General features: G+C 45.9%; 2 protein-coding genes across 3 annotated transcripts; one reads left to right on the top strand and one right to left on the bottom strand.

Moving 5' to 3' along the window:
• The first annotated feature begins 1,057 nt into the window (after window positions 1-1,057).
• LOC4812183 (transcription factor btd) lies at window positions 1,058-2,992 on the top strand. Its single transcript, XM_033382360.1, has one exon. The coding sequence runs from the start codon at window positions 1,193-1,195 to the stop codon at window positions 2,690-2,692; it is 1,500 nt and encodes a 499-aa protein (XP_033238251.1). The 5' UTR covers window positions 1,058-1,192; the 3' UTR covers window positions 2,693-2,992.
• A 52-nt stretch (window positions 2,993-3,044) lies between these two features.
• PolE2 (DNA polymerase epsilon subunit 2) lies at window positions 3,045-20,437 on the bottom strand. Of its 2 annotated transcripts, XM_033382359.1 has the most exons (3): window positions 19,680-20,437; window positions 18,754-19,627; window positions 3,045-3,092 (listed from the first exon to the last, which is right to left on the bottom strand). In XM_033382359.1, exons 1-2 carry the CDS (start codon window positions 20,383-20,385, stop codon window positions 18,756-18,758), a joined length of 1,578 nt encoding a protein of 525 aa, XP_033238250.1. In that variant the 5' UTR covers window positions 20,386-20,437; the 3' UTR covers window positions 3,045-3,092; window positions 18,754-18,755. The 2 variants fall into 2 exon arrangements, with proteins under 2 accessions (XP_033238250.1, XP_033238249.1); XM_033382358.1 differs by lacking the exon at window positions 3,045-3,092 and having other exon boundaries at window positions 18,712-19,627.
• Window positions 20,438-20,461: the final 24 nt, after the last annotated feature.

The following is a 20,461-nucleotide window of genomic DNA, read 5'->3' as shown; positions in this document are numbered from 1 at the left end:
CGGATTGAAACCGACTTTTCAAACTCGACCACAAATAATACTTTTTATAGACGCTGAATTACTCTGTTGGTCTGGCGTTTCTAATAGCTGCAATCGTAGAAGATAGGGTGAATTTGTAAATGTGTCCCATTATTGTATCAATGACTCCAGCGGCGTTTGGCTCCAGAAAGATTTGTAAAAGCTTTGTGGCAGCCGGAAGAGAGGCTGGCCAGGCCAGGGCTGCAAAAATTTGACATAATAATGATATCGATATTCGCATAGAGAGTAGACACCACGGCAGGTTTACTATCGATATCGGAATAGACGAAGAATTGGCGTTTTCAGAATATATAAAGCAATGTCTTTAAGGTCTCATGGGCTCAAACAAATTTCGGTGATAGCTGATAGGCAGGAAAGTGCAACAATAGTCGAATATTCCAAATAGACGCACCTGCGTTCAAAAGGACTCAACTTTTTGCCACCGGATTGCTGGCAATATATTTTATTTGATTTTTTAAGGTGGCATTGTGTGGGTCTTTTTTGTTGTTTATATTTCTCATAAATAAAATCAAATGGATAGAAAAATAGGTAATTATTCAGTGAATCAAGTACTTTACTACAATTCCTTCCTACCTTTGCACCACTGTGCCATGCACCATATACAATTTAGGTAAAATGAGAAACTTTTTCGAACAAGCCTGCCCTGCCGCGGACGGCAGCCAACCAGGAGGCGCCGCGCCTTGTGCCTCACACAATAAAACCACAGAATATGTTTGCCTACTGCCAGAGCAGATGGAACCGGAGACAGAGAGAAGTAGAGAGAGCGACAGAAAGGGATGGATGGCCACGAGAGAGAGGTAGGATGAGAGTGAGAGTGGGAGTGAGAGAGAGAAAGAGAGGCCGTGACATAAGGGTGTCCGTGCTCTCCGGCAGAGGCAGAATCTGAACAGACTCCGTGCAGAATCTGGACAGATGGGCCGAGTGCCGCGAGAGTGCGGAGAACTCTCCCAATCTGAATGGGACAATATGAGAATACGAGAATTCCAACTGGACTGACTCGGGTGGTGGCAAGTTGCAAGTGGCAAGTGGCGGGTACTTAAGGAGGAACAGATTGCGAGCAGGCAGCAGTCGAAGCTGGAATTTCGAATCGAACGGAACAGAACAAAGTCCAGACCCAGTGAGAAGCGAGAATCGAGTTGAAAGCCAAGTGAAGATGAATTTGCTCATGGATAGCCTGCCGTCGCATGCGAATCCTGGCTCGCGTCGCTCCACGCCGCCCCAGCACACGGAGCTGAGGATCTCCACATCCTCGCCACACCACAACCAGCAGCAGAACCATGCACAGCATCAGCAGCAGCAACAGCAGCACCAACACCAGCACCCACACCAACACCAGCTCCAACAGACACCCAATCTCAACAACAACAACAACAATGAGACACCCACATCGCCACCCGGTGGAAAGACCACGCTGAAGCGCGCCTTTGATGTGGCATTTCTGATGATGCCCGACGAGCGCATCAAGCAAAAGCAGGCCGAGAAACAGGCACGTCTCCAGGAGGCACTGCAGCAACACCACCATCACCACCAACAGCTGCAGCTGCAGCAGCATCAGCAGCAGATGAACCACTATCCCACGGATCTGTCACCGCGTGGCGCCTCCTCGCAGCCACCATCGCCGGCGGCCATGGAGTACATCAGCCTGCTGGAGGCGCGTCAACGCTATCCCCAGCTGAGCATCCGCTCGCCGCGAGTGTACGATGATCCCACTCTGGTCATACCGCTAGTGGATTCCCCGGAGGCCACGGCCACGGCCTCGCCACCACCGCCAATGCGTAGCGCCTTTACGAAGGTGGCCTCCTCGTCGCTGTCCACTTCCTCGTCGCCTTCGACCACATCGCGTCTGGAGTCGCCCGTGGATGTGGGAGCCCCTCCATTGAGCCCGGATCAACTGAGCTGCCATTCGATGAGTCCGCCGTTGGTCACGCCACCGCCGCGCACCAACAGCGGTGGCAGTGTGGGAAGTGTGGGTCCACCACATGTGGCCAATCCCTTGCCACCCAATCCGATTGTGTACCACAACTTTCGGCCAGAGTACCAGTTCAACGGAGCCTTCCAGGCGGTGAATCCCATGCAGGCGCTGCAGGCACAGCATCGGCTGAAGCAGCACCTGCTCTACACGCGTCCCCCGGGACCAGGTGGCCATCCCAATGGTGGAGGAGGACCGGGGACACCCTCATCGCCACCGTCGGGCCCGCCAGCGGAGTTTCTGCATGGCGCATATCCGGGATTCGGGCCGCCTCCGCATCCGTTTGCCGTGTCCCAGCCCCTGCAGAATCCTGCAGCAGCTGCGATTCTCTCCACGCTAATCCCACCCACACTGGCCTCCACCTTCACCCTGACCGCACAGAACGTGTGCGCCAAGTGCAACATTAGCTTCCGGATGACCAGCGACCTGGTCTACCACATGCGCTCCCACCACAAGAGCGAGGTGGCCTGCGATCCCAATCGCCGCAAGCGTGAGGAGAAGCTGCGGTGCCCCGTCTGCCAGGAGACGTTCCGCGAGCGGCACCATCTCACCAGGCACATGACGGCCCATCAGGACAAGGCCAGTGACCATCAGCCGCAGCTGGAGGAGTCCAGCGACAATGAGATCATCAATGTGGTTGGCGGCACACCGCCCGGACGGAGAATGGGAGGTGTACCCAAATGATCGAAGCATTTCTTCGGATACTTTTAAGACTCAACCCCCAGCCGTCATCGTTTTTGTGCCCGTAATGCCCCTTCTCTATTGTGATATTAATTTTACTTTTTTTTTTTAGCCCTAAATGTAGTGCAATTTTTTTTAAATAGCCTCTCTCTATGTCTATGAATAATCAGTCTTTGCGGAACCGAAACGTTCTCTGGTTCAATCATTGTAAAATATTTGAAATAAGTTGCCGATCTGCTAATCTTAGCATACAATGTGTGGCTGAATGTTTCAATAAAAATCTAAATGTTATGCAAATCTTAATTCAATTGTTTTGTGCTTAATGAAATTTACTTACAGTTTCCGAATACAAAAATCGAATGCCAATTACATCCTTCCGAATAATTCGTTGAAGGTTTCACGTCTGAAATTATAAATTCAGTCAGTTTTTTGCCAACGATTCCAGTCTTTCTTTTATCAAATACTCGTATGGAGAATAATTGCATTTGTAATACTCATAATTTTATTTTCTCCATTCGATTTTGGACACATATAAAAAGAGTACCATTTGGATTGGATCCTCCAGTTGTTTATTGTTTATTTTTAATTATTATTATTGTATTATTTATATAGTTTTGATATCTCAATACTGATTTTAAGAGTTATATAGGAGTATAATAAAAGGATTTTATTTTCTTATTATTCAGCAAATTTTTCTGTTTTTAATATTTGAGGGATCTAGGTGGTGAGGGCTTTGAGGGTGCAGTACTTCTCTAGTTGCTCAATTTAAAGGATTATTTAAACCTATCCTTGATGCCCAATTTTAGGGATGTGGAGATCTCTTTCGAGTTTTGAGGTCCACACAAACCAAGGAGCAGCTGTCATCGCTTTTAAAGTTTTTGCTTGCATAATTCGTATTTTGTTAAGACAAGTTTTTGCTATACATCCCCAGGCCTGAATGGCGCATGTTTATATGGGAATTATCATAGCCTTTTGGAAACTTACTTTTTGAGCCTATATTTATATTTATCGACAGTGGCTCTGATGTGTGGTCCGCAAGTCAGGCTTCTATCGAAATGGACTCCTATGGACTCCTAGCAGTGACTACTCTTGCGCGGTATAAGGATAATAATTCCATTGAAGGTTTGTTTTGGTGGATGTTTATTTCTTAAAGTAAATTGTACTTTGATTGTCGTTTGTGATATTCCATTTGTTGGCCCAGTATTCTGCCGTTTCGAGACCACCGTTTCTCAGCAACGGCTTTGTAGCAAGTGGCTGATGAGAGGATGCAAGCCATGTCGCATGTGAATAGAGTATACAGAATTCTACCAAGAGCGCTGTCTCGTCTTTGTTTGTAACGATAAATGTTCTTTGACTCAGAAACGATTGTACGATTATATACTGTGGGTGGGTAAGAGGATCTTCGGTTTATATAAAAGGCCGGCATGCCAGACTTTATGAAACGCTTGTTTTGATATCGTGAAACACAACATTCTATTTTTTCGAATATCTAAGCAAATACTGTAAGTTAGCTTATGGGTATGTATGACTCTGGCCTGGCCTTAAAATTTTCAAAATCAAGGCACACATCCATTCTGATGAGCAGTGACATAGACGATTCTTTGTTGAAGTTCTTTGCAACATTTCCTTTCGAATTCATGTTGTTTCGAATGCTGGACTCCTCGGACTCTTAGTGCTCCGAATTTGTAGAGATTTTAAGCCCAAAAATCAGATAATGCTGAATTTTTAGAAGGCAAAGCTTTTCCTATTTGTGATTATCCTTTTCACTTTCACCACTCAATATAGTTAATTGATTGATTAGTTCTGTATACCTTTTGAAAAATCACATGACTGTTGATTCTGTATACCCTAAGAGTATCTTTCTAACCCGCCACATTATTCTGTAGAGTAGAGCAAAAAACATAGGTTCCCAGGCTTAGAAAAACCACTAAAGTCGGCGGCGGGCACATGCAGGGCCGAGGGCATACGCCATATGTGAGTAGAGGAGAGAATATGTTCGACTTGTTAGCGCAGTGAAGCTGAAGTCGCGGGCTCGCTGGGATTGGGATGCGTCGGCCGCATGCAGCAATTAGATGCGGCCACAAAAACTACGACTCTACTACGACGCCGACGCTAATGAGCTGACTGAGACGAGATTGTTCTGGGAACTGAAATGGGAACAAGATGGAGGCCTTGTAAAACAGAATCCGGGGTTGTCCTGGCCAGGCGCCGTACAGTGGGGACTTCGTGCATTTCCGACGAGCAGTGTAGCGATGGTGGTAAGGAAGCGCTGGATGCTGCCTCTGGTAACCCATCATCAAGTGCTCGTGCAGTTTTTGGCAAAAATGAATTTCGAATTTCAATATTTCCACACTCATGCGGCAGAGGCAGGGGGGAGACAACCCTTGTTGGGTTCTTGCCACAGTTCCCATGAGCCACGAATATGTGTAGCATGGCAAATTCCTACAAAGCGCAACGAATTCCTTGGGTGGTGGCGGTGGCGGCGGCAGCGTCTCTGGCTCTGTCTGTGCCCCGCCGCTGCACTCAAATGAGCCACAGCGAATCGCGTTGATTTAGCGTGGCCAAATCCTGTTAGCCCCGTGCCACAGAGCCACAGAGCCACACAGCCACGCAGCCACACAGCCAGACGATTCTCTCAGGACGTCTTCCTGCCTTATCAACTGATGTATCAATTGATGGCATCGCTAAACGGCAAACGTTCTGCTCCGATCCGCTCTGCTCATTGTTCCCATGATGGGATTAGCATTTTATGGCTTTGTGTTCGCTGCTTGCCACTTGATAAAGACATTTTTTTGTTTCCTTGTTTCCCAGGCGGCAGAGAACCATATCTGGGGAATATAATCTGTGGAAATTGGGGGGGAGCCACTGAGGTGGGAAGGTCTAGAGGTGACAAGAAAACTGCTTGGGGGAGTCCTTAAGTCAGATTTAAGAGATTTTGAATATTGTATGAACTTATTTATTGGGAAGTTCTGCCCAAGGAGTTCTTGTTTATGGTTAACTATTTTCTACCCTTGAATGCAAATTGGAGTAAATTCGAATGTAAAAGTTTATTAAAAAAATTATGGAGGGGATCAGAAAGCATAGCTTTTAATCGAGCAAGAGATCCCCAAGATCTTTCTTGAACTCCACTCTTTTGAAAAGTATTACACGAAGTAAAACTTTAGGCAATTCCCTTGTAGGATATGAGTGCTTGGTACAGGAATCAGTAGATGAAAAAGGAATGGAGGGATGGGTTTAAGAAGGAACAGAGTAGTTAAGTTGAAAATCAATATCCCAGTAGTACTAGCAAAAGTGCCGTTGAGGAATAAGGTTGAAGGAAATTGGGATGAATTACGTTTAGAGTTAACAAGCCTAAAAAATTGCTTAGGACCACGTTTGAAGTTTAGCTTACATGTAGAACAGTAGTTGTTAATAAACAAAATTTAGTTCCGGTAATTGAATACGGACCTTTTGAACTGCTTTTACAATTTTACAATTAATTTTCCGTAATTTATTGAGCGTGGAGTCACCCAAAACGGGCCACTTAAATTTATCAAAGGGGAAGCTAAATGGACGTAAGTCCATCCATACTAAAGACTGGATTTTGGCAATGAGAAAATGCAAGATTTAAGGCGATAAAATCAGCGTTCTTGAATGAAAAGCTGGCCGAGGGCTTTATGATAGTTTTGATGGCTTTTGACCATAGTACTCGATGTATCGCTACCCCAGCCTACACATACTATTGCAAATTGGATTCACCTAACCCAAAAAGCCAGTCAAATAATCGACGAAATAATGTTGCAAAGACGGAAACATCAGGTTAGAGTCAGCAGACGAAGACAAAGAAATATGCGGTAGATCGCCTAAGACAATAATTCCATCCGAATCATTTAATTGAGATGAAACAGCCTTAAGATGTGCAACGTGAAGTATTTAAGTGGAAAAGCAATATTTAAGCCGGTTTATTGAGCACAGGCGAAGTCCAAAAACTATTATTTCAATGATGTCTTGCGCTTCAAAGTATATCTCACTTCCATATTTCCACTTTACTCAGCTGCCGTTGATTTATTTTATGCATTTCCCCAATGAGCAATTCCAACTTCCTTTTAAAACAATTACAACTTCCGCCGTACACCCACAGGCCCCAGCGGAGACCCCGGCGCTCACATGAAACTCAGTTTGCCGTAAAGCAAACACATCGTCAAAATCACATTTCCTCATTTACAAGAGGCGGCTCGGAAAAGTACTAGGACTGAGGCACGACCTCGGAAAGGAGAGGCAGGCGGCAGACAGACCGAAAGACCGACAGACAGACAGCCACTCACTCAAAACGACGCCCAAGGCAACCGCAACTCTGGCGAAGGCAACTCCACATAATAAGCCTCATCATCATGGTGGGTGCTACATAATAGCAGCCATAATCACATTTCATATTTATCACATTTCTACGCCCACCGAATGGAGCCGGAGCAGAAGCAGGGCTCCCACCGCGCAGCGACCTGCGCCGCTTTGTTTGCCTTTCCTCCTTTTGCCTAACCTCGCAATTTGACCGTAAATAAATTGCCTGCTCATTTGGTAAGCGGTGGGCCTCCCCCTCAAACCTCATCAGCATCCAATGCAAAGAGAGAGAGAGCGAATACCCGGATGGGTAACCAGCTCGACATCGTGTTCAAATACGTTTAAAACACAATGCAAATACCGTTATAATAGCGCAGGCAACAACAAGACGGCAGGAAATGAGAGCCATGGAAGTGGAAGCATTAAATACCCTTGCATATCTATTCTTTCTAAAGAAGTTGGAACTAGAATGAGTAAAGTTTTAAGGGTTTATCCGACGGAACAAAGAATTCTTCGTAAGAGATCTACAGAAACTATGATTACGATGATAATATGGCTTATGAAATATGATAATTATATGTTATGGAAATAGAACACTCTATTAATGCTGATCAAGAATATATGTACATCTAAAGATCGAACCACTTCCAACTTCCGAATCGCTAATAGTCCATGCCAAATCCAGTTACCCTTTTAGAGGGTATAAAAATCAGACAGCTGGAGTAAGCCCGGGCCCGGGCCCAGGGCCTTGGCTCCGCCTCCCAGCTTCCATCTCCACCCTCATCTCCACGCTCAACCCCGTAATGGATCCCCCGTGCGTATGAGTGATTTCTGCTCATCTGCGCTTAAAAGTATGCAAATATTTCGGTGGGGAGCAGCCATTGGGAGGCGTGTCAGGAGCTGACTTTTATGACATTGTTGGTTGTTTGCGGGTGCCCGGCCAAAGTGTTTTTTAACTGCAGGCAATTTAATTTCCACTTGCTCCCAGGCGTTTTTAATTTCAACTGCCACTGCAATCGACGCCTCGTTGGGTTGTACGATTAGCTTTGAGCTGTGTGGGGGAGACGGTATTAAGTCCCTGGCCACAGACTCCCTGAATGTGAGAGAGAGAATCACTATAAGAGCCCCAGAAAAACTGACAGCCAAGCCGCTTAAACTTTGAACTTTGTCATTTCAATTTTCGCCAAACGGATGCGCTTTGTTTCAGGCCACAGTCATTGTAGAAGGAGGAGACACCAGCTGAGGTTGAGGATGAGAATGAGGCCGAAGCAGAGACTGAAGCTGGAACTGAAGCTGGAACTGGAACTGGAGCCGAGGACATCCATGAGCCGACCGGAAACATTGAGCCTGACAATGCGACTTTCATTTGCCGAAAACTGCGGAGGAGCTCCACTCCTGGCACGGCCTGCCATTGTTTTGCGGTTGCGTTTGCCGTTGGCTCTCTGTCAGATCCAAGTCCAGGATGAGGACGAGGACGAGAACGAGGCTGGGAGGCCCGGCCACCAGTCCAGGAAGTTTTTCATGCGCCATGACACTTTTTGTGCGATGCGGTAGCCATTTTGTACCGTGCCAGGATACCTTTGTGCCGTACACTAGAGCCAGAGATGGAGGATGCGGAGGAGAAGCAGGCCAGGCAGCCCCATTGAATTTTTCCGAATATTTTTGGATGCATGGAAGCTGTTTGCCATGCCCAGAAGACAGGCGGCGGCTTACCAAAGCCACGCAGAGAGACAGACACATCTACAGGGACCAGGAACAGAACCAAAACCAGAAGCAGAAGCAGAAGCAGAGCAACATCCTTGCACATCCATGGCCACGTCCTGGCCGTAATTTATGATATGCGCTTCCCTTTTCCAGCAGTCGCTCGCTCGCTCGCTCGCTGGCAGTTGGCAGTTTTTAGTTTCGCAGTTCTCGGGCCCAAAACTCTGCGGCTGTTTTCTGCTGTCATAACTTTGGGTAGCATAATTAATATCGTAGTTGTAAGCCAGCGACGGGTCTGACTTTTTAGTTGGACCGATGCACAACTTTTATGGCGGCTCCCCGTCCTGCTGCCGCGTTGTTTGCTCAATTAACTTAGCAGGTAGTTAATTTTCCGAAAGCCGCAAGGCAACAGCAGGAGATCCCAGAAGTGGCGTGTTGTGGGTGCTAATTGATTTATGTGGAAATGTGGCTGCGGTCTCCCGTTTAAGCTGACTTTAAGTGATGGACTCTCGCCCTCTCACCCTCTCACCCACTCAGCCTCTCGCCCTCTCAATCTCGGGGTTTGCGCCTTCTTTTTCTTGGTGTTTATTGAAGCATGAAGTACATTTGAAACGCCGCCAGGATCAAGTGAGTGGAAGTAAGCAATAAGTTTGAAATGCACTTGTCTGTTTCAGTAAAGAATTGTATACGTTGCTTGTCAGGGACTCTAGGGTGGATATGGAACCCTTGGGTTAGTAATAAGGAATGATCTGCGTTATTTCCATATATTATAAAGATCTGATCGTTTACCAACTTTTCCTTGTTGTCTGTACCATCAAACAGTCTTTAATTTCATTGAAAATCCGAATTAGCTAGTGATTTCCACCCTCTATGAATATATGTTCCTTCACTCTCTTTTTTTTAGATTCCCAATAACTTTATGGTATGATCTTTCTCTAGTCTGCATCTAAGTTTCCATTCATTCAATAGATTCTTTTCCATTTGAAAAACCTAGCTCCATAAATATTCAGCGAAAGCCAAAAACCATTTAATTAAGTTAACTTTTATGGCTCGTAAATCAGAGCGAAACAACGTGGAAAAAACACGAATCGCGAATGTTCCATATTCATGTGTGGATGTGTGGAGCTCCATTCATATTCCGTGAAAGGTGCCGCTGGACGGGCAAAAACAAAAATTCTCGCCAAATAAAATAAATGGCATGCCCAAACGCACGACGCTGACCATGTTGTTCTCTCGTCCCCGCCCCCCCGTGGCTGCTTTCTCCTAATGTACGATTTTAATTTGGAATATTCCATTCCATGGGGCAGTCGTCGCAGAATGGTTCGTGGGCAGGGTCTGCATATGGGTGTACACATTATGAAATTATGAGCATTAATATGAAGAATGGCCACTTATCTAAATTACACCATGTGTGAGGATAGCAGGGGACAGGAGCTGGAGTTGGAGATGGAGATGGTACTGGAAGTGGAACTGGAACTGGGGCCTGGGTGGTGGCTTGTCATCGAACAAGTGACACACTACCCCAGGGATAAACGTTCACGTCTGAACTCTGGCCGGGTTAAGCACTCCACCAGGCAGCAGGCACCAGGCAGCAGGCAGCAGGCCATATATCATGGCGAATATGCTGAGTATATGGAAATCCCTGCCGCCAAGTGATAAATGAAGCACAAAACGGCAAAAATGGCAGCAATACAGCGACAACCACACATATGCCAGGTGGTAGAGAGACCAGGAGAGTAAGCAGGAGGAGAAACCTCATAAGACAGTTACATCCTTGGCACAGTCTCTACCAAAAAAAAAACACAAAAAAAAAACCGCTGGAACCCCACAAATATGTCATTTGACATGCTAAATATTTTACCAGCGACTTTGATCTAAAAAAGGTGTGCGGTAAAAAACTGTTGACTCGCGCAAAAAAACAACATCATAAACCATGTGGGGATATCATCTTTGGTTTGGTTTTGGGGTTTAGTGTGGAGAGGGAGAGCATCTATCCATTGATACATAAATAAATGTACAGGCCGCGCGTTGTACCACAACTTCGCTTTGGGAACTATGAAAAGGACCTTAAGGATCATTCACAAGATTTAAATTACGCTCAAAAGACATAGAGTGAGAAAATTCCACACCCAAAAGAGGGATAGAGATGCAAAATAGCTTTTCTTTTTTCTTTCATTGATAGCTGGGTTTTTTTAGGAATCCATCAAGAAAAATTCTTTGTAGAAGATATCTTTAAAAATGTTCGCATTATTTTAATCGATTTCAACGAATCTCAAAACTTTTCAAAACAAATTAAAGATGGCAAACTGATTCATTCATCAGCTGCACTCTCTTGCCATATCTGAAGACCTCCCACAATTGGCCAACTATTAATGTGCTCCCAAGGAGAATTTACGATGAAAACATTTTCAGATACAGCCAAAAGGAGAAGCGAAAAAGAAAAAGTTTCCTTTTTAATAGTTAAAAGTTGCAAATTTGAATGTTTTGAAGCGGGCGGCGATAAGAAACAGGTTCGCCAATAAATATTGACACCATTTTGTGTTTATGGAACTGGAATTGCAGAAAGACATAGAGATAGACAGCGGGAGAGAGAGAGGGAGAGAAGGTCGGGCCAGATAACGTTGGCTATAATGTATAATGTCGCGGCACAGACAAAACACAAATTGAAACTGAAAAGTTTTCTGCTTCTTTCGCTTCGACAGAGAAAGAGAGACAGAGAGAGAGAGAAAGAGTGTGGAATGCGTATCGTAAAAAATAAAATTATGCAAATTTTTATTATTTGATTATGCAAATGTTCGCGCTTGACGACCCTTGGCATAAGGACGACAATATCCCCCCCTTCGTGCTCTCTAACTCTCCCCTCCGCTGCCCTCGTTCGCGGTTTGCGGGACTTCCTTCCGCTAGGAGCGGAAAAAATCCCGACTGTTAGTTGGGTTCCCTCTTTTCAAGTAAATTTGAATTTTTTGTTGGCCACTTCCCTCCACGCGGAGGGAGCCCCTCCATGCGGGTAGCCGGGGCCAGTATGCTGGGGCGCCTCTGTGGAGCATTGTCATATGTGGTTGGAAATTTTGAATCTGTTTGCAACCCCTTCGAGCGTATCCGTTTCCTTCTGTCGCGTGCGTTCCCCCTTCCCCTCCCCCACCCTATCCCGGTCTCCATCTCCAGCCCCCCCTCCCCACCCCTCACTTGTCGTATGCGTATTTATATTTTCCCTTTCCCTTGTTATGCTTTACACTCATTGTTGTCTCGCTCTTTGCCGCCTCACTCTCCTCTCTTTCGCGCGCGATTTGAATCTTTTAAGTGAAATATTGTTGAAATCATTTATGCTCCAGTGGGCGAGGACTTCTGGGTGCCAGTGTGCGTACACGTACACCTCGTATTCCCTAATTGATAAACGCCACTAATTCCACGGAGAAGTCACGCAAAATGTGTTTAAATCTTAGCGGAAGAAACCCCGCCAAAAAACAGATAAAACTTGAACATAAAGTTTTATGAGTCCTGGTCTGGTAATCAGGTTGAATAATTACCGAAACGTGCCAGAGAAAGAGTGCAAGAAGAAGTCTAAAGAGAAGGTTTTTGGTTGAAGAAAAGTCTTGCGAGCTTGAACAAGTTTTTTGTGGTTAAATAAATATTGAGCAAAATCAAAGATGGTACTCTGGCACTCAAATATGCTCAATTTAAACCATAAAATTGACAGAGCTTGTACAATTTTGATTAAATATTAAATATACAGAAGTTTTATAAAGGTTTAAACCTAAGTAAAACAATTTTCAACACTATGAAAGGTGCTAATGAAACTGGTAATGAAACAGGAACCATACAATTTTCTAGATTTTGTTGGCGTAGGAAGCTCTTGAAGGTAGATTGGGCTTTAACCATCGGATCTTTCGGCAGAGAACAGAGGGATATTTCCAGAGAGAGAGTGGAATGTTTCAAAATGTTAGCATAATTTCCATTTATTACATTTTCCAACATAGAACAGTTTTCCAATCCACAAACAATGTAGAAAATTTGTAATCTGGCAGCCAAACAACTGCCAGGCGTGGACCTCACTTATGGCCAAACAAATGAGAGTCAACTTGAGGAGGAAATCCATCAATCATCTGGACAACCAAACATAAATCATGCTAAGAGTCAAAATCAAAGTCCAAGTCGGGCTAAAAGGCAGAGGAAAGTGGTTCGGAGGAAAGTGTCGCCCGCAGGCAACTATTGATGGGCAGGCGAAGGCCCATCAGGATGATGAGCCATTGCCGGGATTGAGCAACAATCGTTCAGCTTAAGCGTTACTTCCGCCATGCCCCAACGCCAAGCGGCCGGTCCCCCCACCCAGATCTATTATAATAAACCAGCAAATACTTACAACCCGATAGGGGACCAAGGAGAACTCCAGCTCTTTGTGTGCGGCAGTCAGCGGCAGTCTGCTTATTTACGCCGCATTGTATGTAGAAACTTACATATGGGTGAGCCTCCAGGCCAGCTCCGGCTCCAGTGGAGAGGGAGAGGCAGGTAGGAGAAAGGGGCGTCCATACGGCGGGGCACACATCACACATGTTGTTGCGAGTACACACGTATGTTGCCTGCAAGCGATAGCGTCGGGACGTCGCCATTTTTTTGGCAGCCATCTCTCCCTCTCTGCGTCCGTTCTCGTTGTCTTTCCCTCTCTTTGGCGTCCTTTCGCTCTCTCTCTCTCTCTGTCTCTCTGTCTGTCTGTCTCTTTTGTGGCACACAATCTTGGCCAGCAATCGCAGGCGGCACATATGTGCAATCATGTGCAGACCACCCATGCTCCAAGCTCTCCACGCTCTCGATACTGTTGCCCCCAATCAATTTCCTGTCTCGCTTCAACTACATTGTGGCGACTCCATTTTGGCGTTTGCCATTGGCGCTCGGCGTGGAAACGCCTCCTGGACAGGACGGCGCATGCCCAATGTTTTCGAGAGTCGAGAGTCGAGGTCGAAGTCGAATTTCGAAAGAGCACACATCCTGGCAGAATCGCAGCCGTACATGGCGTACATGCCGCACGACACATGCCGCATCTGCTTAGTGTCAAATGGGAGCGGTGCGAGCGGATGGCGGATGCTGGATGCTTTTCCAATCAAAACTCTAGATAAGATAGGACTGCAGCCTGTCCGGGGGCACGGCTGCACTTGTCCAGGAAGCTGTCCTGTCCATAAATCCCAACAAGAAATCATGAGAGCGTTAAATTGAAACTTTGGATTTTACGCAGCTTAAGTTTTTTAGCAATTATTATAGACAGAGGAACGGTGAGAGATATGCCAAGAGTGGAAAATAATATAGTATGGAGCAAAAAACAGGCGTTAACACTTGTCATTCGGCCGACAGGAATATGTCACCTGTGCCCGGCCGCACATCCTACCCCCGATTCCTATAAGCAAATTCAATCAACACTCTGGTTTCACCCTCATCTATAAATCTCAGTCCAACAAACAAAAAAAAAACAATCTCACATAAATTCCTATTTATGGCCCGACCATTTGAACCTTTTTGTGTGCCCCTGCCCCGTGCCCCCTGCCCCGTGCTCCGGCTGAACGCACACACAATCAAAAGTCGATTAGCATTCGGAACAGACCAGAGATCCGTGCAGAGGCCAGCGGACAGGCCAGTAGGCAGTCCCAGTCCCAATCCCAGACCCCGTTTTGCAGGACAAGCTACAAATAGGCAAACGCAGGTAATCGCATTTCATATTGCAGCTTCTGCCGCCGAAACGAAACCAATTTCCCAAACCCACCACCCTTCTCGTTCTGGAAAATCTGCTGAAAACACAATGAAAATATTTTTGCCATGTCTAAAGATGGCACTGGGATGGGGGCAGGATGTGGCAGGCGACTCTATCTCTTTCTCTGTGACAAGTACAAGCCACTTGTGCGTTGATGATAATTTTCGAACCATTTTTTGGGTGGGTGGGTGGCGACTGGGTTCTGGGGTCTGGGGCCTGGGGCCTGGCAGAGATATCCCCGAAATCGGCTTATGTCGCCTGTGGTGTGTGCCATTGTGCTGACAAGGCTGGAGGAGCTTTTGTCTTTCGGCCCAATGGACAGACCAGGAGAAGTGGAGTGTGGAGTAGTGTCCTGCCCATTCAGGTGATTTATGCAGAGTTTTAATTTCAAAAGCAATCAATTTCAAAGATCTAACCAAAAATAGTTATTAGAACATTTTCTTAGTATTATTTCAACAATTTAAGATGGGGAAAATGTTCCAAAATGATTAAATATTGGTGCTAAACATATCTTAGGTCTGAACCACAGCTTCTCCATCGCGTTCCTCCCCAGCAATAATTAAATATTTAGTAATAGTCCAAGCATCATTAGGATCATTAGAGGGAAAGCTTAAAAAACACAAAATTCAATTATGTCAAACATCCAGGACTTATCTAGATGCATTATCCTGGGCTAATGAGCGGCTCTTAGTCGGGCGGGGTATTCTTATCTGGAGAGCCGCGAACAAAAGAAGCCACAGACGTAAATGAAATCAATTAAAATTTATCACATGCCAGTTGGTTCCATTAAGACGATACACAAAAGACGCACCGCGATGGTCCCCAAGGTGCAATTCGTTAGCCATTTCGAGGACAATGGCGGTCAGGATGCGGCTGGAGCTGTAATTTGTCCTGGCGTGTTGTCGCGCAGTGTTGCGGCTCAGTTGTTATCGGCTCAAGGAAGACAATAAAACGGCGCCGCGTTTGTCGCTTTAAATAATAAAAACATTTGATTTGCCAACTTTGGCACGTGGCAGGACCTCACCAGGAGTCAGGACTCAGACTGGAACTGGTACAGAGACTGGCACAGGGACAGGGACTGGGACTGGCTGAGAATGCGCAAGCAAATCGCAGATAAAGCCAACGCGTAAATTAATGGGCGGCACGTGTCGAGGCTGCTCGTGTGGAGAGGATTGGATTGGTTTGGCTTGGCTTGGAATTCAATCGGATGACTCTGCCTCTGCCTCTGTCCACTGGCTGACTGGCTGACTGGGTGGTCGGGTGACGGCATGTGTGGGAGCAGCTTATGGCCAGCAAATTATCGACTCTATACTGGTGTGATGATGGCAAGTGATGAGATGACCCCCAGAGTGTTTGCTCTGCGGCTGATAATTGAGGCGTAAATGTTGGCACACGTCCGGGGCAGCGTCCGCAGCACGTCCGGGGCTTAAGTTGATACATTGTTGCCACACTGCCACCGCCAAGTGGAGTATATGAAGCGGTTTTACAATGCCCCAACTCCCTTTGACATTCACTGTTTTAGTACGACAACAATGTGGGATGATAACCCTATCAAATTTTGATAGGGAAATACGACCATCAGCTAGCTATGCGGGTTGCAGCTCATTGTGCAGTTCATAAAAAGTTAATAAACCCTTGGAAATATCCGTGGTTGCACAACAAAAGAGTTGGCCCCTTAAACAAAAGCGAGCTTTTGATTTTCCAGTTGATGTTGTGGTTTCAAAGTGCCCGGCAAAACCTTTGACCATATGCGCTGAAAATGATCCAGAGGGAGGGTACTTCCGATGATATAGCAAGAATACCCTTAAGATTGGACTTAATCCTTATGCATGTAAACGAAATCTGCATAAATATAATAAATTTGAAATCGGTCACACGAGAGCTAACTTTTTATATTCGTAGCCCAATAGTGAAGAACCAAGAAAATAAAATGAAAAATGCTTTTATTCTTCTAAAAAATATTCTCCGGGACCATAAAAAACCCATTCTGAAACGTTTTAAACTATTTTCGCAGTATTTTTTGCACTCAGAAGGAAGTATCTCTAAAACAAGGTTTCATCAGCCTTTTTTGGAGTCGAAAATCTGCTGTTTTCTTATAGTTGGAAACATTAAAGGGGGACCCCCGGATTTAATATTTTGGGTGGTCAAACAATCAACGTTTGAGAGCTCGGCTTGTCATAGAAAAGTACAATCCGTATTTGGGGGCTGGTTGTCCTCAATTCTCCAAATGGTTTTGTACCACTTAGAATTTTTTTTTCCACTTTTCTTCATCAAAAAGTTGCGACAGGACCGATTGTTGTTGACTATATTTACAAAAAAAAAAGATGACCATTTGGTTTGAACAATTTTTGCGGCATTTGATTCTCTTTTAAACTCTCATAGCAAAAGTTTCTGTTTTGTTTCGGACTTAAATTCATATCAGCATGATTTATAATTTCTTCCATTTATTCGTTCATGTAATGTTGAATTTATATTGGTCCCTCTAATGATGCCTCTATCTCATGATCATATGATGATATTCCAATAGCAAATCCCACACAGCATCCATTTTTTCCGGTACATCAAACCTTTTTGACGTATAATACTGACTTCGTTTTACCGGTATGTTTTAAAATATAGTTTTAAAATATAGAAGAAATAGCAATATATTTATATTCTTTCGTTGAAAACCTCAAGAAATATCATCATAATCTGTATAGAAAGGGTATAAACAGGCAACGATTAAAACCACCCCAGTGAAAATCGTATACCTCAAAGAAAGTCACACCACCAAAGGCAAAGGGATTACTGGACGTATTTCCAGGGGGACGCCTGGCATATGGCCACTTGGCAGCGTTGAAAAATCAACGAAGGATATGCTAACAACACCATATAGGATGGGTTAACAATTGTCAAATAACCACAGGACATGCACATGAATGCTCCTCCTGTGTGATTTGTGATTGCATGTGTGGAAGAAAGGACACCCAAAGGTGGGATGGATAAGTTGGCCAGTTGCTTTGATCCTTGATTGGACCTAGGCCCACTCGAGAGCCCATCTGGACCAGCGTCTAACTGACTGACAGACGGAGTGATTGATGAGCTTCGAAGCACACAGCCCAGCCGTGGAGACAGATTTGAGAGTTCTGCATCAGCGAATGCTTTAATCGAGTTACGGGGAGGACCGACTTGAGCTTCAAATTAAATGGTGTCAATGTCAATGGTGTCCTACCATAAAAAATGATGACCAGAACAGATAAAATGGCTTTTATGTTATTGCTCCACTCCACAGGCCACGGGCCAAACTGCAGACAGAGACCGCAAAACAATATTTAAATTTCAAAAGTTGCGAAGTGTACGAGTTAAATGAAGCAGAAGCAAGATTGTTGTCACAGGGCAAAAAAACATTTTTGGAAGTCGGTTCGATGGAGGGGTGGATCGAAAACAAAGACAGAAAAATAAATGGTTAAGGCTGGAGTGTGATTCTTTGTCGGCACAATATACAATATATTCTTACATGTATGTATTTTTAGCACTCCTAACAGACCACGCCCATTAAATTAGATTGACACTCATGGCGGACACATTTTTGGAAATTGATCCCAAGAACCTGCCGGCCAGCATACAACTATCCCAGTTATCGTCATAAATCATACATCAATAGGATGGGACCAGGGAAAAAAAACCCTCACAGGCGCACGCCTCCCCATCTGTGACAGCAGCGCCAGCTAATGATGTCTTAAAAAACGATTCGGGAACTGGTCATGTGACACCAAATGAGGGGGCCAATCGATGTCCTCAGGTCAAACGCATTATCAAAATTGCCGTTTCAGCTGCCGAGGACGAGGACCAGTAGCAGCCGTAGAGAAGGATGTGAATGTCTGGGAAATTGAATTTCTACGACCCTAAGTGGTTCGCACCAGAAAACCTCCGCAACAGAGTAACAATATTTTTCCAAATCGGCTTTAAGTCATGAAAAATAATAGACAACCCAACCCCGAGCCCTGCTCGACGAGGCCGAGTAGTAAAAAGCAGATTGCGAGGCGCGTCAGCCAGGCCAGGAGACGATTGTGGAACACATGCTGTGCGCATATGATGACTGACTGACGACGACGACGATGGTGATGATGATGACGGCTTTGCCGCTTATCAACAAGGGAACACGCATGGGTGGTAGCAAAAAACGCGAGGAGCAGGCTGGCCAAGCAACATGTGAGGATTATAATATATGCTATAGAAGTAATTGGTCCAAAAATGGGCACCACCACCAAAAATGAGGTTTTAAGAGTAGTACAGGTATTTGTATATATTTAACAGAAACTAAACTTACGTCTACTCTACATCGTCCGGTATCTCCGAGTCCTCAATCGTTCGCGTTGCGGGTATATACACTTTGAAGGCAAACTTGGACTTGACGAAGGAGCCGGTATTGAGCACAGTGCAACCATGCTGGGTGCTACTAAAGCTCTGACAAGAATCACCCATGACTATCAGATCAGGCAGCGGATAGAGCCATAGGGCCGGATCATAATCCCAATGCACGGGCATGGCAATGGGATGTATGGGCACCAGGTGTCCCTGACACACAATCGTTCTTGAAAAGTGCTGCTCAATTTGGGATGTGTCTTCGGGAAAGTGCAGCGTATTGCGGCAGAACTTTGCCATAAGATCCAGCCGGCAGACTACGATCTGTTGCGTACAATACTGAAGCCGGCAGGGATTTGTTGCCAACTGAGTGCGTGGCCAGGCCTTGAGCAGGCCTGCTGCCAGGCATTCTGGTATCGGAGCTCGCGGCAGAATGTTTGGGGCCGTCGGATCCTCGGTGGAGGGAACGAGAATCAAATCTGTTTGCTTTTTCAGTTGCTCACAGCCGGCTGCCAGACCGCCCAATGCATCCAAATGCTGACGCAGCTCGTGATGGTTGCGGGTGCTGGCAGTGAACGGTCCCATGAGGACAATGGCCTGGGGCGGACAGGAATCGTAGCCGACAAAGAGCTGTCGCAGCTTTTCTACGACCACAGGAAGATCCAGACGCACATCAGACAGAAATACGATTGTGGTTTCTGTATTGGTGCGTTCCAGCTCTTGCAGACGCGGAGAGTACTTCAGGAGCTTGGTGGACTCGCCGCCCCATGTGTTAGCTGTACCGAAGAAGGCACGGCTGCTAGTAGCTGGCTCAGCAGGAGGAAAACCCAGGCCATCAACTGAAAAAAGGATGCGGTTACTCATTTGATTGAAAGCAGCATATTGGCATACCTTTCAAGACGCCATTGGAATAGTTGCCCTCAGCCAGCACAAAGCAGCCTTCGCAGAAGAAGCCGGCGTGGAAGCGAGCTCCACTCAAATCCAGCTGGATAGAGCCAGTGGGATCTTCTACGTAGAACTTGCCCTCCTTCAGCTGGGTCAGCAGTCCCAATACCACAGCCTCCCTTATTGTGGAGGTGGCCAGCAAATTTTCTGCGAACTGCAATTTAAACTTTTTAGCCTGGGCGTTCGCGCCAACGCCGTCCTGGATGACCGCCGGAGCAAACAAATCGTGACGCAGTGTCTTTTGCAGCAGCATGGCATAGCGCTGCTGCATATAGTCGGACTTCATACGGGGAGCGCTCAACAACTGCCGCGGCGTCAGATCCGGCTCGAATTTCTTGATGCGCGTGTTGTAGCGGTACCGGGGCACTGTGAAAGCATCAATCAGAGCAAATACCGTCTCGCCCTCGTCCAGTCCTACACGGTTCAACTCATTGATGGCCTTTTCCAGAGCCGCCCGTTCCACATGCGGCGTCGCTAACTTCTGTCCCTGCAGGTTCTCTGTGATGACAGTCAGCCATTTGTCCCGCTCATCCGCATCGAAGGGCAGAAGTTGCTCGGCCAGATAAGTGCTATTCTCCGACCGAATCAGAAAACCACATAGCTTGAAGTTATTTGTAATTCTTTTTCGAAGAGGAATTAATTCCGCGTCCATTTCGATGATGGAAATTGCGCGCAAATTAGTGATGGTACAGCAGTACTGCTACTTTAGCGTGTTTTAGGTTAGATCT

The sequence above is a fragment of the Drosophila pseudoobscura genome, chromosome X (assembly GCF_009870125.1).
Source record: "Drosophila pseudoobscura strain MV-25-SWS-2005 chromosome X, UCI_Dpse_MV25, whole genome shotgun sequence".
Lineage (NCBI taxonomy): Eukaryota > Metazoa > Arthropoda > Insecta > Diptera > Drosophilidae > Drosophila > Drosophila pseudoobscura.
The sequence above is the reverse complement of the archived record's forward strand: the minus strand, read 5'-3'. Positions and strand labels throughout refer to the sequence as shown.